Source organism: Cotesia glomerata, linkage group LG10 (genome assembly GCF_020080835.1).
Source record: "Cotesia glomerata isolate CgM1 linkage group LG10, MPM_Cglom_v2.3, whole genome shotgun sequence".
Taxonomy (NCBI): Eukaryota; Metazoa; Arthropoda; class Insecta; order Hymenoptera; family Braconidae; genus Cotesia; species Cotesia glomerata.
Genome location: NC_058167.1, coordinates 9,318,568 through 9,335,019, shown reverse-complemented (window position 1 = coordinate 9,335,019; position 16,452 = coordinate 9,318,568). Strand labels below are relative to the sequence as shown.

The 16,452-nt window shown below is 27.7% G+C and overlaps 1 protein-coding gene across 2 annotated transcripts; it reads right to left on the bottom strand.

Moving 5' to 3' along the window:
* Positions 1-483: 483 nt before the first annotated feature.
* LOC123272623 (importin subunit alpha-4) lies at positions 484-6,711 on the bottom strand. 2 transcript variants are annotated; one of them, XM_044739537.1, is made up of 9 exons: positions 6,590-6,711; positions 6,063-6,211; positions 5,567-5,669; positions 5,223-5,427; positions 5,001-5,161; positions 4,677-4,903; positions 3,582-4,182; positions 1,147-1,238; positions 484-1,045 (listed from the first exon to the last, which is right to left on the bottom strand). In XM_044739537.1, the coding sequence occupies exons 2-9, from the start codon at positions 6,126-6,128 to the stop codon at positions 953-955; spliced, it is 1,548 nt and encodes a 515-aa protein (XP_044595472.1). In that variant the 5' UTR covers positions 6,129-6,211; positions 6,590-6,711; the 3' UTR covers positions 484-952. The 2 variants fall into 2 exon arrangements, with proteins under 2 accessions (XP_044595472.1, XP_044595473.1); XM_044739538.1 differs by lacking the exon at positions 6,590-6,711 and adding an exon at positions 6,318-6,423.
* Positions 6,712-16,452: the final 9,741 nt, after the last annotated feature.

The window sequence follows — 16,452 nt, the reverse complement described above, 5'->3', positions numbered from 1 at the left end:
GTTATAGAACAATATTAGAACTGCTAGCTCTGACGTCACGCGAGACGAGAGATGTGTCACAAGCCAACGCTTAGGCCTCTCTATCGCTTGTTGTGCGCTCTCGCTTGCACGCACAGGCTCAGGCGGAACGTTACATTTTTTCATGAGTGTTGCTGGTGTTCATCAATTTATAAGACGTTATCACGTCAATAAATGATTAATAAACTAATAATAATAATGAATATAATTATAATATTTGAATTATTAATTATAAAGAGCAACGATTATAAGCACAAAACATATTTATTTTAATAACTATAACTCAAGTAATAAAAAAAAGGTTGTTTTTTTTTTACGTCATTAGTTATTACACAATTATTCAATTAATAATATGAATTATTATTATTAATATTAATTCTATACATTTCCGATGTCAATGATAAAAAAGAAAGCAAAATAATCATTTTTTAAATGGAAGATAATGGAGAATGTAAAAAAAAAATAGTTTACTAATAAGTAAACATTGTAAATAATTATTTAAGCGTTATCGCAGCTCGTTCATGCTTTGCCAAATGTCACTGAAAGATTCTTCGCTTGATTTTTTATTCTTTAATTATTTAAATAGTCAACTGTAACAAATTTTTACTAATTTGTTTATTTAGTCGTGTATGCTGATGGTGAGATCGAAGGCCGTTATGATGAGTCTTTCATGGCATTTGGAGGCCACATTGTAGCGAATCTTGGTTCTGGTGCCGTCGCCCTCGGTGATGCTCGTGCTGATGACCAAGCGGCTTCATCATCGAAGTAAGAGGATTATTGAATTTTTTATAAGATGATAATAATTATCGTTATTATTATTATTATTATTAATATTAATATTATTATTATTATTATTATAAAGATGCTGATGATGATAGTAGAAGTGTCTTTTTGACTGCGGCACGGATAAATAAAACGGAATAGTTGTTACGTCTCAGAATTTGAAACCTTCGTTTGGAATAGTCGCCGTTGGGTCAAAGTCAAATGATCCTTCTCCAACTTGTGGGGCTAGGTTCGTGTCATCGGTCTGAAAATTAATTTAATATAGTTTATTATTATTATTATTATTATTATTATTATTATTATTATTGCAATTTAATAATTATTTTTTTAGTCTAAAGATATTACCTCGTCAGAGAAATATTGTTCAATAATGTCATAAGCTAATTTATAAATTTCTACGTTCTCGTGAGCTTGCAGCGCTTCTATTTTGTCCAGACCTGTTGAAAAAAAAAATTTATTAATTTTATTGTTATAAATTATTTTTAAAAAATTGCATTAAAAAATTAAAAAATTGCACATGAAAATGTAAGATATTGTTTTAAATTTCCGAGGGAGTTTCTTTTCAAATAAATAATTTTTTTAAAGCCTCTGAAGATTAAAATTTTTTTAATAAATTTTTTTTGCTATATTTTATTTGTGAAAAATTTTTTTTAATTATCAAATATCTCTATTTTATTATTTTAAGAATTAATAAAATTTTAAAAATTTAAGGTAGTTCACTCGGGACATATATTTTGTGATATTTCTTTCTTTTTCACTCGCTATTACTGCCTTTCTCACGAGTTATCTCTTATTCGCTTTTACTAATGGTTATTTTTGTTTAACTAGCCAGTTTATTAACAATTTATAAAAAACAACATAGTAAAAATTTTCAAAATTTCTTTGGATTATATCAAGTATATTATTCTAACAGGTACCATTTTTTTGAAACGATCCTAAAATCCTTTCAATGTAATAACTATTAATATTTGTGATTTTCTCACTCTCCACCCACACTGTCTGTTAAAATGTCATCTTTAATTACAATTATATTAAAATTACATTAAAATGTCATTTTTAATTACAATTATCTCATTTTTGGTATGGTCAATTGATTTCAAATTTCAACAGCAAATGTAATGCGTTTTCTATTACCCATATTTCAAATTTCGAAAACTTTTTAAAATTTTGCATTCATGACCGAACTACCTTGATAGCAAAAAAAATTTTTTCAAGTTTTATTAGTAACATAAAATATTGCAATTTTTTTTATTAAGAAAATCGATTTTAAAGTCTGATTAAAAAACATGTATGCGTGAGTTGAAGAAATTTAAGAATTGATTATTAAATTTACAATATGGATATTTTTTGAAATATTAAAACTTGAAGAAAAAAGTTTAAAAAAAAATTAACTTGTGTTGTATAAAAGTGTCTAAGTAATTTTTATACGAAAAAAAAAAATTTTTTGCTCGACGAGCAGAAAGCGTCAACTTTCGGCCCGCTGCGCTAAACGAAGGTGCCGCTTCCTGCCTTCGTCGAGCAAAAAAATAGTATACACTCCACGGGAAGTAAATAAGAAAGCCTCAGATCACATGTTTGTCGACCTCGGCTTCGCCTCGGTCAACAATTACATGTAATCTGAGACATTTCTTATTTTCCTGCCCTAGGTAAGAAATATACTATTTCACTGTAAAAAAATTAATAAAATATTTTTTTTTTTACTAAAATTATTATTAGGAAAAAAAATTTTTTAATAATATAATAATAATAATAATGTCTTAAAATTTTTTTATTATTATTATTGAAATTTTTAACAAATTTTATTTAATAATAATAACTAGCAACCTTGCAGTCACTATGTGACTGCCGTAACTTGTGAAATATGAATAAATAAAATTTTGCTTTATTAAATAATGACTTTTGTTAAATTACATTGTACTTTTTTAACTATTGACGTTTTTATAGATATAAGCTCATTCCGATGTTACACTCATCAAGAGCTTTCATGTGAGTACCCACATGCATTTTCATATATTTTTCATATATACATATATAATACATACATACATATATGTATTATATATATATATATATATATATATATATATATATATATATATATATATAATACATATAAATATATGAAAAATTGACGTGGGTACTCAAATAGAAGGTCTCGATGAGTGTAACATAGGAATGGGCTTATATCTTCAAAAACTCTTATAGTTCACAAAATACAAGGTCGTTTCTTAATTATGTTAAATTGCACTGTACATTCTTAACTATTGACGTTTTTAAAGATATAAGCTCATCTCGATGTTACACTCATCAAGAGCTTTCATTTGAGTACCCACATGCATTTTCATATATACATATATGTAATATATATAAATATATGAAAAATTGATGTGGGCATTCAAATGAAAGGTCTCGATGAGTGTAACATCAGGATGAGCTTATATCTTACAAAATGTCAATAGTTCACGAGATACAGGGTTATTTCTCAATTATGTATCTAGAGATAGAGCATTTTCGAATGCAGCCTTAATACTTATCATTATAAATTTATTATTGGTGAAAATTATATGAAACCATGAAAAGGCACAAATTCAAGTCAAGACTTTTCCAACGATGCCAAATTTAACCATAAAAATCTATTTTATCATATAAATACACTGGTCACAAAATTTTGCTTATTTTCTTAATAATATAGATTATTATTATTATGACAATAATAATAATATTAAAATGTTGAATTATTATTATTATTATCATTATAAACATGAAAATAAAATACTTACCAGAACATTCTTCAATCATATTAGCAAGTTGTTCGACTTCAGTACCAGCGAGTTTGAGCATATTATTAATACCATCCAAAACGACTTGAATAACTTGTGTGTCTTTACACGACAATAAATCACAAAAAGGTGCGATAACTCCTTCATGAATTAACCGCGCGACTTGGTCCCTGTTTCCACTTATCGTGAAGTTGCTGATCGCCCACGCAGCCTCCTTTTGCGTCTGAAAATCAGACTTGGAAAGGTTGCTGATGATGAGGGACAGAAGCCCGGCTTCGATTACCGCCTCAACCTGGGACTGATTTCCCGCGGTGATGTTCGACAAGAACCACACGGCTTCTTTGCATATTTTGTCCTTCGTGTGAGTCAACAGGTTGTGGAAATGGCTAAGCGCTCCGCAGTTCAACACAGTCTGTGTCTGCTCATCAGTACCCGTCACAATATTGCCCACCGCTCGAAGAGCTGCTGTCTGTAGCTTAACTTCTTTGTGCGAAAGAAGCGGTATCAGCCGCGGTACAACTCCACTGTTTATTACCATTTGGATTTGTTCATTACCGCCGTCTGTTAAATAACTCAATGCCCATACTGTGTCAACAAGTATCTGGAAATAGATTAATCGTTAATTATGTAATTATTTTATGACATTTAAATTAGCAGACATTTGATAATTTTTTTAATAATAAAATTATTTTTAAAAAATTGCATTAAAAAATTTAAAAATAAAATTGCATTTAAAAATTAAAAAATTGGATTAAAAAATTAATAATAAAATTGCATTAAAAAATTAAAAATAAAACTGCATTAAAAAATTAATAATAAAATTGCATTTAAAAATGAAAAAATAAAATTGCATTTAAAAATTTTTAAATTGCTCATTAAAATGTAATATATTATTATAAATTGCAGAGGGCTTTTTTTTTTTCAAATAAATAAATATTTTTGTTAAAGCCTCTGAAGATTAAAATTTTTTAAATAATTTTTTTTTTCTATAATTTAGCTAAAAAATTTTTTTTTTAACTATCAAATGTTTCTCGATTTTATTATTTTAAAAATTCTTAAAGATAAATTATTATAATAAAAAAAAAAAATAATTACATTAACGTCTGTATGAAGAATAAGAGCATTGAGCGCTGGTAATATTTCTTGTATAGTTAGTACTGGTGGTGGCGGGTCTTTATTTCGACATAAATTTACAATTACCCATGTTACATTACGTAAAAATGTTATTGGTATTTCTGGTTTGATAAATGTCAATAATGGTTGTACTACACCGAGTTTGATAACGTAATCTCGAGGTATTGGTCCATCACCAATGATATTTCCTGTTAAAAAAAAACAATGATAATTAAAAACTGATAACAACAAAGATACATGGTTTGTGTTAATCATTGAATAAATAAAATTGAATAATCAAGTCACCTAAAGCCCAGACAGCTTGCTCGCAGACGTTTTGTTGACTGGAACGTAATAATTGTAAAAATAATGGGACTGCACCAGCTTGCATCACCGCCTGCGTCTGAGCCGACGTGCCACTTGCAATGTTTGTTAAAGCCCATGCTGCTTCAAATTGCAACGAAGGACTGAAAATATATTTATTTAATATTTTTAAAATATTTATAATGAAAATAAAAAAAAACTTACTTTTCATGTTGCTCAAGACAACGTACTAAGATCGGTAAAATACCACTCTCAATTAACGGATCAATTGGAGGATTACGATCAGATGATAATAACTTCCTGGCGGATTGTACAGCCGCCAATTGCTCAGCGGGGTCTGAACTCGCTGCCTTTTGTACCAACTCCAATAAATTTATTTTTGATAGCGTCTTCTCGATATCATCCTCATCTGAAATTTATAGCGTGATAAATATATTATAAATTAATAATAAAATTTTTTTTTTCATCACGTTCCAATTTTAAAAATACGTGATGCAATATTTTTTTTCATTTCGTAATAAATAAATAAATAAATAAATATATTTTACCCGTAGATTCAGTAGCCGGAACATTTCTGCGCTTCTGTAAAGTTTCTTCTCGTTTATTTTTCCTCAGCTCTACCGTCACTTCATTTCTTCGTCTTCTCATTTCCTAATAAAAAAAAATAAGCAATATTATTAATAAAAATAATAATAATAAAAAATATATTGTTAATAAATAAAAATTAAAATTAATTCCACGTGGTTCTTACTCCATGTCACCAAAAGTTAAAAGACTCGCCAAAAATAGTATACAAAAAAAAACGACAAGAATATTAATGAGAGTAATTACTGACAAAATAAAAATTTATAAATAATTATTATCATATGTGAATTCAATGAAACCGTCGAGAACATTCTAGTCTCCACGCCTAATTCGAACTGACTGTTTTAATAAAAAAAAAAAAAAAAAAAAAAAAAAAATTTATTTAATAATAATTGTTGGAGGTGATTATGATAATAATAATAATAAAAATGATATTACAAGTAATAAATGTATACTTACATCCTGATCTTTGCCTTTGTTCTTGAATACCATCATCCGATTCTTGTTTTGCATTTCAGCGGCCATTTTTTAACACTAACCAAAATCAACTTTTTATTTTAAATAATCCAGTGAAACAGCCTGTTCAATAAATGTACTAATGCCGGTTCCTTTTAAAAAAAAAACTTATATTATTTATAAATTTATTATTAAAAATAAAATACTAAATTTATATAAATAAATTTATATGAATTTAAGAGTAACCCAAGTTATTACGTTGAAATTTCACTTGAGCAACTGCATTACGTCGCGTGGTCGTAATGTGAATAGTGTCTGTTTTATATGTGTTATAATATACCTATATATATGTATGTGATATATATGATATGTACTTAACACTACACTATACACTACTACGTTACTTTACTTAAATATATTTTATCGATATTCTTTATCAGAACATTAACCGAATGCAGGTTATAGCTTTGATTTTTGGCGAATATAAAAAATAATTTTTTTTAGGATTTATAAATAATTGTTTTTTTTACCGGGTAATTGTTTTTGCAGCTCGGCTGGTCACTAAATGTCACTGGGAATAAAAACGTGCACGAGGTGAGCTGTTTTAAAAAAGAAAATACCGAGAAAAAAAAAGTGGAGTCTTGGACTTAAGGAAGTATAGGACGTACAGTCCGTTCACTGAGTTTCATCTCACAATGCATATATGTAGCTATACTATAGTACGTGACTTAAGAAGGATTAATTTTGTTCGAGACTGTACCTTCAGAAAACTCAACAAGTTTTTACTAGTGATTTAATGAAATTTAGCTTACCGAAATAATCTTTTATGCATTAAATAACTATATTATTATCAAATAATTGATAATTTATTTTTAATTTGAATAAAATAATAAGTTTTTTAATTTTAAATATTTTTTAAAAAGTTTGGCAACGCAATAAATTTTATCGCGGTTGCGCATGCGTTGACTGCTCTATTCATGTTTTTGATGGGTACGTGTGTATTATGTTTACAAGTAATGCTATTAAAAATATCAAAATATTGATTATTTAATTATGTTATGTTTTATAATAAATAATAACAATTTTATAATATTTTTCTTAACCTATTTGATATTTCTTTTAACCTATTTCATTGAAGTTTTAAATTTCCCGCGCGACCCACCATGTACGGCGTTGCCAAACATAACCCACATTTGCTATGGCTGACTATTTTTTTTAAATTTAGATTTTTCAAACTCAATTATTTTTATAACTAAGTACTCTCAACTTAATTTTATTTTTTCAATAATTTTTGAAAATTTTTTTTTTCTTACAATGAGTTTTTCGAAGCTTTCTCATTATTTTTTCATCATGAAATTTATTAAAACAAGAGTAGGTGTGAGATTTGGTATGTCATTACAATGTTAAATGACCTGTTTTGAATCTTGTTTTATAAATAAACTATCAACCCTAGGTCTCTGAAATTTTAACACAACACGTATTAAATATATTTCTATCGATCCTAAAAATTTTAAATTGATCTCATTATTTCGACTTAACTCCCATACCTCCTTAAGACTCGGCCAGAATCAGCTGCGGCTGGTTGTGGTCCGCGCTGATTATTTATGTTATTGAAATTCGAGAATTTCATTGGGCTAATTTAAAAATCAGACGCGGAATTCTGGATCGCTATTGGCCCGATTTGTGAAATGATGTCACCTGAGTCAACTTTAAGAGGAAATTGATTGGTAGGGTATGGAAGTTTGTCGCTTGTTGGAAATTACAGCAGAAAATATAATACTAAAATTCGCCGACACTCAACAACTTTTTTTTTTTTTATTAATTAAATTAAAATTAAAAAAATATTTTTAAAAAATTGCACGTATCATTTTTTTAATTTACTACATGTGAAATTTTTCTTTTTTAATTTTTTAAAAATAATTTTTCAATAAAATAAATTATAAAAATTTTTAAATGTCGGCTAACTTAATTTTCATAAAAGAATGGTTTGTTTATGACATTAAAGTATGATACTAAAGTTAGCCGACGTTTTTAATTATTTGATTTTTTTTAATAATTAAATTAAAACAAACAAAATATTTTTAAAAAATTTCACTTACAGTTTTTGAAGTTTTTTACAAGTGACATTTTTTTTTTATTTGTTTTTAATAATTTTTTCAAAAAAAAAAAAAAATCTAAAAATTTTTAAATGTCGGCTAATTTAATTTTCATCATTAAAGTTAGCAGTCGCTTGAAAATTTTTTGATTTATTTTTAATAAATAAATTTACTCCGAAAAATTATTTCTAAAAAATTGGATTTTTTATTTTTTTAATTTTCTAAATGTCAATTTTTTTTCTCATTTTCTTTGACATAATTTATTTATTTAAAAATTTCTTAAAATTATAACATTTCTGCTAAATTAATTTTCATGGTTTGGTTGTCATGCTGAAATTAAGCGACATTTTGTTTATTTTTTAATAAATAAATTTTGACATGCCTTTGAAGTATGAAAATTAAATCAGCTGACAGCTGAAAATTTTTATAATTTTTTTTATTGAAAAAATTAAAAAAAAAATTTGACATGTAGAAAATTCGAATAAGTATAATTTTTTTTATGATACTGAAGTTGACAGACATTAAACATTTTTTTAGAATTTTATGGCAATTAAATTATTATAAAAAAAAATTAAACTAAAAAATTCTACATGTGAAAATTTAGATTTAGATTTTGTCTATTTAATGCCAAGGCACAAGCCAAATGGCAATTTCAATTACATAGTAAGTATATACAGTTTTTATAAGAAAACAATTTCTGTAAGTACATAATATAGTATAGCATAATAATTAATTAAATTCATTTGTATGTAAAACAAGGTAAAAATCAAATCGCGTTACTAATGCCAGAAGGGCGTATAAAAAATTTTTTACTCCAATTAGCCTAAAAATGTTTATAACGTATAGATCTGTAAGGAAAGTGAATAAAAATTTTTTTTTTGTATACGCCCTTTTGGCTTTAAGACAAAAAAATTCTAAAGCCATAAGGGCGCATCATTTTTTTTTTAATCATAATTAATTATTAGCCTTAAAAAAAAAAGAAAAGTTATAACAGTTATATAGACTCCTCTACTCATTTTATTTGAAGAGAATAAATATTTATATTTATATTTATATAATTATTTCAAGAGATTAAGTATTTTATTAAAGAAACAAAAATATCAATTTAGCTAGGCACTACTCCGATGCCGTCTCCATTATCATTATCTTCTGCTTCTAAAAGTAAAAAATAATAAATATATATTGCTTGTAAATCACCTAAGTGGCATAATGGCCGAGCGGACTACGTCATTGTCCCGTTAGTTCGTTCGTGCATCATGTCGTGAGGCGAGGGTTCGAGCCCCGACGGTTGTTCTAATAGTTCCAACACCAACCGTCAGGGGTCGCTCCGGTAGCCAAACTGTACTGGCATGGGTTTTCTCTGTGGTTTTCCCATCGCAACTATTCCAACACCGATAGAAAGAGGTGAAGAATAGGGTAAATACAGTACAGAAAGCACAAGTCGGTCCACTGCCGCATTGAGAATAAAGTTATGTGCGAAATTATATGTTGATTATGAAAAAAGTGGAGAACATGTTGATTATAGAAAGAGATTATAGAAGGAGAATATTTTGATAATAAAAGAGTTGAAAGATTGTGTTGATAATATAGAGCGGAGCATATATTGATAATAAAGAGTTGAAAAGAGAGACTACATGTATTCAAGTAAAACTCATAATAATAATAATATTGCTTGTAAATCTAAACTTTGAAAAAATAATTTAATCTTAAAACAAATTCATCAGTTTTTACCATCATCAATGCACAGATTTTTATAATATCGATGGTATTTTCTTGGAATAATCATATAGGGGAAGGGGGGGGGCAAAATGGGCCCCTTAAGAAAAAAATGTTGATATCCTTAGTGTTTTTCTCTGGTTTTACTTTTTTTTAGTCCCTTGCCAAGTATTTGACCTCAATTTGCTCTGTTCATTAAAAATGAAAAATTGAAAATGTGGGGCAAAATGGGCCACCAGAAAATTTTTATAATATGAGTTTTTCAGCTCGTTTTACTTTTTTTGGCCTTTTACTGAGTTTATGGTATTAATTTTTTAGTGTGTATCGAAATTAAAAAATTGAGAAAAGTGGGGTAAAACGGGCCCCCCAAAAAACTCAATATGTTTCTTACTTGTTTTATATTTTGAATTTTTTTATTATGTATTCAGTATAAAAAATTAGGATAACAATAGACCCTAAAATCCATCCCTGCAACTTCCCGCTAACTTCATACCTAAGCGCTCCACATTTCACGCCAAAAGCAATAATAAATCAGGTAAAAAATGTCGGAGTAATTTAAAAAAAAAAAACGCTTTTTTTGAATTATTTCAACAATGGTATCTCTCAAACTAATCAACCAATTTCAGTCGCGTAAACGGCGATCAACGCGGGTTTCTAAGCTTAAAAACCGATCAGTTTTTCGAATCGATTGGTGAAGCCAATAAAAATGTATCACAAAAAAAACAATTTTTTAGAATTTTTTTGACGATATCTCACAAATGAATTAACCGATTTAAAAAAAATTAAAGGTATTCTATGCAGTCTTTCTAGAACAAAAAGATTATTTATCACTAACCAAACAATCGGACGTGAAATTTCAAAGAAGTGTTAAAAAAATACTTTTTTTAATTTTTTAAAATAAATATCTCTCGAACCATTCAACCGATTTTGACGTTATGCGCGGCGATTGAAGTGATTTTTTAAGCTCTAAAAATCATCTCGTTGAGTCAAAAACGATCCTGAAATAAGTGTCGGAGTTATTTAAGAAAAAAAAACACTTTTTCCCTGATATTTTGTTCACGATACCTCACAAACGAATCGACCGATTTCGATCGCGTTGACGGCAATCGACGCAGTTTTTTAGGCCTAAGAGCTGATTAGTTTTTGAAAACGATTGATTCAGCAGATTAAAATTTATTAAAAAAAAAACATTTTCTGAAAATTTTATTTTCGAGATTACTCAAAATCTATTGGCCCGAATTACCTTAAATATTATAAAATATTTAGGGGCAAAGAAACTCTTTCGATTGCTGTCAATCCCGTTTTAATCGGTCGAGCCGTTTAAAAGTTATGAGAGGTTTACGTTCATACACACAAACACGCACACACCATCGCAAAAATAGTTAGGGAAGCTTCTGTAAAATAAATAGTTTTTTAACAAAAAATATAGTAAATAATGCTGTTATTTAAATCGTGACCTAGTTTGTACTTTACCTATATAATTTTTTCTATCATTCAAAAATTCTAGAACACGTTTAACTGAAAAATATTCTTTGGTTTTTAAAGTCTAATCAGCCCATTATACCTCCCAAACACTTCGAGTTGAAAGTGTTGGGGGGCCCATTTCGCCCCCTAATATTTTTGGATATTGAAAATTTTAGGGGGCCCATTTTGCCCCCCCCCCTTCCCCTACATATGATTTTGTAATTTGGAAAATCAAACATAATTCATTACACTTTATCAGTGGAGACATGATGATTGTCAATAGAAATGAAAATTTTGTAATTGAGTCGAATACATTTTTCTTCAAATAGAATGTTACTGTTATTTTGGTTTTTTTAAATTCAAATCCATATTCGTTTTGAATAAAATGAGTTAAAAAGTTATTATTTTCACCGATGTAATAACTTTTTTAGGCTAATTATTAATTATGATTAAAAAAAATTTTACCCCCTTATGGCTTTAAAATTTTTTTGTCTTAGAGCCAAAAGGGCGTATATAAAAAAAAATTTTTTCATTCCCTTTTCTTACAGATCTGAATGTGATAAACATTTTTAGGTCGATTGGAGGAAAAAAAATTTTTTTATACGCCCTTCTGGCTCTGCAAAGCCAGAAGGGCGTAGATGTTGAGATGCGCCCTTCTGGCATTAGTAACGCGAAATTAAACTTGGAACTTAATATAGAAAAACAATAATTTAAAATATAGAATTTTAATGTCACCAAATCAGGTGATAACTCAGCATAATAATTTTGCGAATTACAATTACTTTATCCTTCATACTTAAATTTGCTATTTATTAGAATTCGTTTTAATTATCAAGATTTAATAAGTAATTAAAAACTTCTTTTTTGAAGACTTGTAAGCTACTCGAATTTACAATTTCGCGTGGGAGTTCTTCCCAAAGCTTTATTGCAGTTACCAAAAAAGATTTCTCTAAGTAGCTTGTAGTAAAAATAAAAAGAGGTAGTTTAAAGGAGGTGTGCTTTTTTGCAGCCAATCGATTTGAAAATTAACAAAAATTACAAGTGAAAATTTTATAGAAGCATTTTTTTATTATAATTGATTTGCGATAAAAATTTTTTAATTGACAGCTGACAGCTAACTTCAGTATCATTTTTTTATTGAAAAAATTATTTTAAAAAAATTTGATATGTAGAAAATTTGAATAGTTCTAAATGCAATTTTTTAAAAATACTTTTTTACTCATAATTTTTAGTGATTCAAAAAATAAAAAATTGTTAAATATATGCTAACTTTAGTATCATCACTGAAGTTAACTGTCACTTGAAAATTTTTAACAAACAAATTTGTTCCAAAAAATTATTTTTAAAAAATTGTATTTGTAATTTTTTTTTTTAATTTTCTACATGTCAATTTTGTTACCCCATTTTTTTGCCATAATTTATTTGTTACAAAAATTCTTTTAAATTATTAAATATCTACTGAATTAATTTTCATAATTTTGATAGTAAAAAATTCTACATGTTGTAATTAAAAAAAAAAAAATGGATGCAATTATTTCAAAATAATTTAATTGGTAAGTAAAATTAGAAATAGGTAGTGTCAGCTGATTTCAGTATCATTTATTTATATTTAAAGTTTTTACAAACTAAAATATAATTTATTGTATATTTTTTATTTTTTAGAAACTAACAATGACAAAAAATAAAAAATTTTTTAGTTTCAATAATAAATATAAAATGTGTTGATAAAAAGTCGTGATACTGAAATTTACAGGCTGAAAATTTTTATTCAACTAAATTATTATGAAAAAAAATATTTAGTGAAAAAATTCCACGTTTAGAAATAAATATAAAAAAATTACAAGTACAGGGCGATTCCGTACTCGCGGGTGCAACATTTAGACTCACTCAAGGCTTCTTACTAAGAAAATAAAAACTCTTTTTAAAGAAATGACTGGTCGCAGGATTACATTGTAATCTGTTTTACAAAAATTAATATAAAAAACATTTAATAAAATGTCTAAATAGACACAGGAGAGGTTCAAAGTGCTATCGCGGGTGCAACGAAATCGGCCCAACATTAAAGGTCATGAAGCTAGAATGAAAAAAGTCTGTTAATTATGGAATATTTATTAAATTATTTTTACATTCTTTAAAAGAATTCAAAACAAACTAATTATTAATTTAAATAAAATTATTAAAAGAAATAAATGTTATAAATTATTCACTTTTTATCCAGTCGCGGGTGCAACGTAAAAGCATCGCGGGTGCAACACGTCTCACTGTATTAAATATAAACATTTCCATGTAACTTTAAATTAAAGATATGAGATTATAGATGCTGTATCACTAATTAGCACTTTCCTCTGTAACTAAAATAAATAATTTGTTTGGAATAGTCGGCGATTTATCAGACTTAAGGTTCAGCTTCAGAATCGCTGTAAACATCAGAAACGCGTAACTTTTGCGTAACTTTTTTTGCAACTTTTCTACGTTTTTTTTTAGTAGCAGTTATCGAAACTAATTTGCTTTTCAAATTAGACTTTGACGTTCGTGCAACACAAATGGTCTTACCCTTCTCAAATTGAAAAAAATTGGTATAAAAAAAAGTAACAAATACTGTGATTTAAAAATTTATGTCAAAAATCGTCTCCCGCGGAATCGCCCTACATATTCTTCAAAATAGTTTTCTTTAAATTAATTTGATGATTTTATTGATATATTATCATTAAAATTAATTACTCCCTCGCAGTTTAGCAACCACGGTGGATCCACGATGGAACCACTGTGGATTTTGTGCCATTCTGCCATTGCGATTCCACCGTGGTTCAACAGCGGTTTTACAGTGGATTAACTGTGAATCTATTGTGGTTCGATCGTGCTTCCATCTTAGTTCCACCTTCGGTTTTATAGTGGAATTGTCGTGACTCTGCCGTGGTTCCACAGTGGTTTTACTGTGATACAACCGTAGGTTAATTTGTGGTTTTATTGTGGATTCATCGTGGATCCATCGTGATTTGGTGGTGATTCTACTGTGGTTCCACTCATGGCTAAAAATTTAACTATACACTCTTGAAATACGTATAAAATAAATAGTAAAAAGTTTAAAGTTCTATCTCCTCATTGGTTTTTATAAAAAAATCCTAGAAAAATGCTCAAAAATCAGGGCGTCAAACCAGAAGACAATTTGTAAAGTTGACAGATGAATTCTACATATACATGTATTGTCAGACAACAAATTTTCAACTTTTCTTATTAAATAAATAATACCATTAAACCGAGTAGGTGAGTGTGCCTAAAACAGAAATAGTGAAATTAGAAAATATCTGTATTCAGCAATTGCAAAAATAGCGTTATTTTTTAAGGTAAAAGGATAATTAGTTTTTGGAATCGATTAATACTCTTGGTCAAAGGTTTTTTATTTTTTGCCGAATTCTTTAAGATTTCTAGCTGATAAGATTTCGGAAGCGCTCGGGACAATCACTTCATACAAATTTTCATGAAAAGTTGACATTTAAAAATTAAAAATTAAAAATAAATAAATAATAATAATAATAACTACCTCAGAAAAGGGGTTTTTTTTTCAAAAATTTGAATTTTGAAAAAAAAAATTATTATTTTCTAAATTCAGTTTAGTTCACACATTTTCACTGCAAAAAGTTTTAAAATATATAAGAATCGCAGGTAATAAGAATCGTAATTGAAATGTTAACTTAAATTTTGCTCTGATAGAAAATCGTCAATAAAATTCATCCACTTGGTCTATCAATTTTTGGTGATTTGTTTCGTATTCTATGGATAAAAATAAACAAATAAAAAAAAATTTCTTCGAAAATATTAATTTTTTGATATTTTTTCAAAGTTTTTTTTTTAATCCAACAATTGACATTTTTATATTTTTATTATTCTACAATTGAAATTTATTCCAATTTATATCAATTTCATAATTTTTCTAATCCCAAAAATTAACATTTTTGAAAAAAAAATTTTGAAAAATTTTTCTATTTTAGATTTATTCTAAAAAAAAAAAAAAATATCTATTAAGTAGAAAATAATCTAAACATGTTGATTTCACACCCCGTGAAAATAAACAATTACCGAATCTTACAATTGAAATTAGAAGTATAAGATAAATAATTGAGAATGGGAAACTAAATTTCAATTTTGAATGTCTGTAGATATAATTATTATTATTCATTTAATTTCTTCGTAAAGTTCCTTTTCAGATTCCACTTAGAACTTAGTCATTTGAAGACGCGTCATTTAAAAAGTTTATGAGACTACTGAAATTCAACTTTTCTCAGTCGGCCGTATAGCGATGCGGGTAGCGCGTAAGTCTGGCGAGCGATAGGTTCCGAGTTCGGTTCTCGGTTAGGGCAAAGCGATTTTTATTTATTTCTTTATTTACGGAGTGTATTAGGTTAATTTAGCATAAGTAATCCTCTCCTCCTACCTCCTTACTCCTTAGCTGTACAAATTGGACAGTAAATAATCCCTGTTCGTAAAAAAATACTCTCCCAAATTAGGGAAATCATTAATTTTTGTTTTTTTGTTAAAAAATTAATTTATATATTTTTTTGTGTTCATAAACGATTTTTATAGTAGTAATTGTAATAATTGTTAATTACAAATTTTTATGTTAATAACAATTATTATTAATTACTACTACTTATTTTTTATAACAATAATAATTATTATTCACAATAAAAAAATTACGGTTAAAACAGAACTCGAATTTCGACTCGGGACCCACAATGGAACCATTGCAAATTCACAATGGAACCATTGTGGAGCCACAGTAGGAACACCGCTAAACCACCATCGAACCACAGTCAAACCACAATAGATTCACAAGAAAGCCTTTGCTTAACCACGGTGGAACCACGATGGCAAAACGTCACAAAATCCACAGTGGATCCACTGTTGTTCCACAGTACATCCCGTGTAGCTCCTCTGTGGACCCTTCATGTACCCACCATGGATCCTTAGTGATTTCAAGACCGTGAGGGAGCTGTCATAATGATCGTTAAACCTTGATAAGTTGTACTGTGTATTATTATAATTATGTCTTACAGTTTTTGATTAACATGATTATTTAATTTAAACAAAAATATTTATTGTAAATGTGCCAAGTTTCT

Bases quoted from the DNA above. Each gene is read 5' to 3' on its own strand.
- LOC123272623 (XM_044739537.1), bottom strand. From the start codon at position 6,128: ATGGCCGCTGAAATGCAAAACAAGAATCGGATGATGGTATTCAAGAAC. The intron at 5,162-5,222 runs GTAAGTTTTTTT...ATATATTTTCAG, and splicing joins TGTCTTGAGCAACATGAAAA to TCCTTCGTTGCAATTTGAAG. The intron at 1,239-3,581 runs GTAAGTATTTTA...TTTTTTCAACAG, and splicing joins TATGATTGAAGAATGTTCTG to GTCTGGACAAAATAGAAGCG.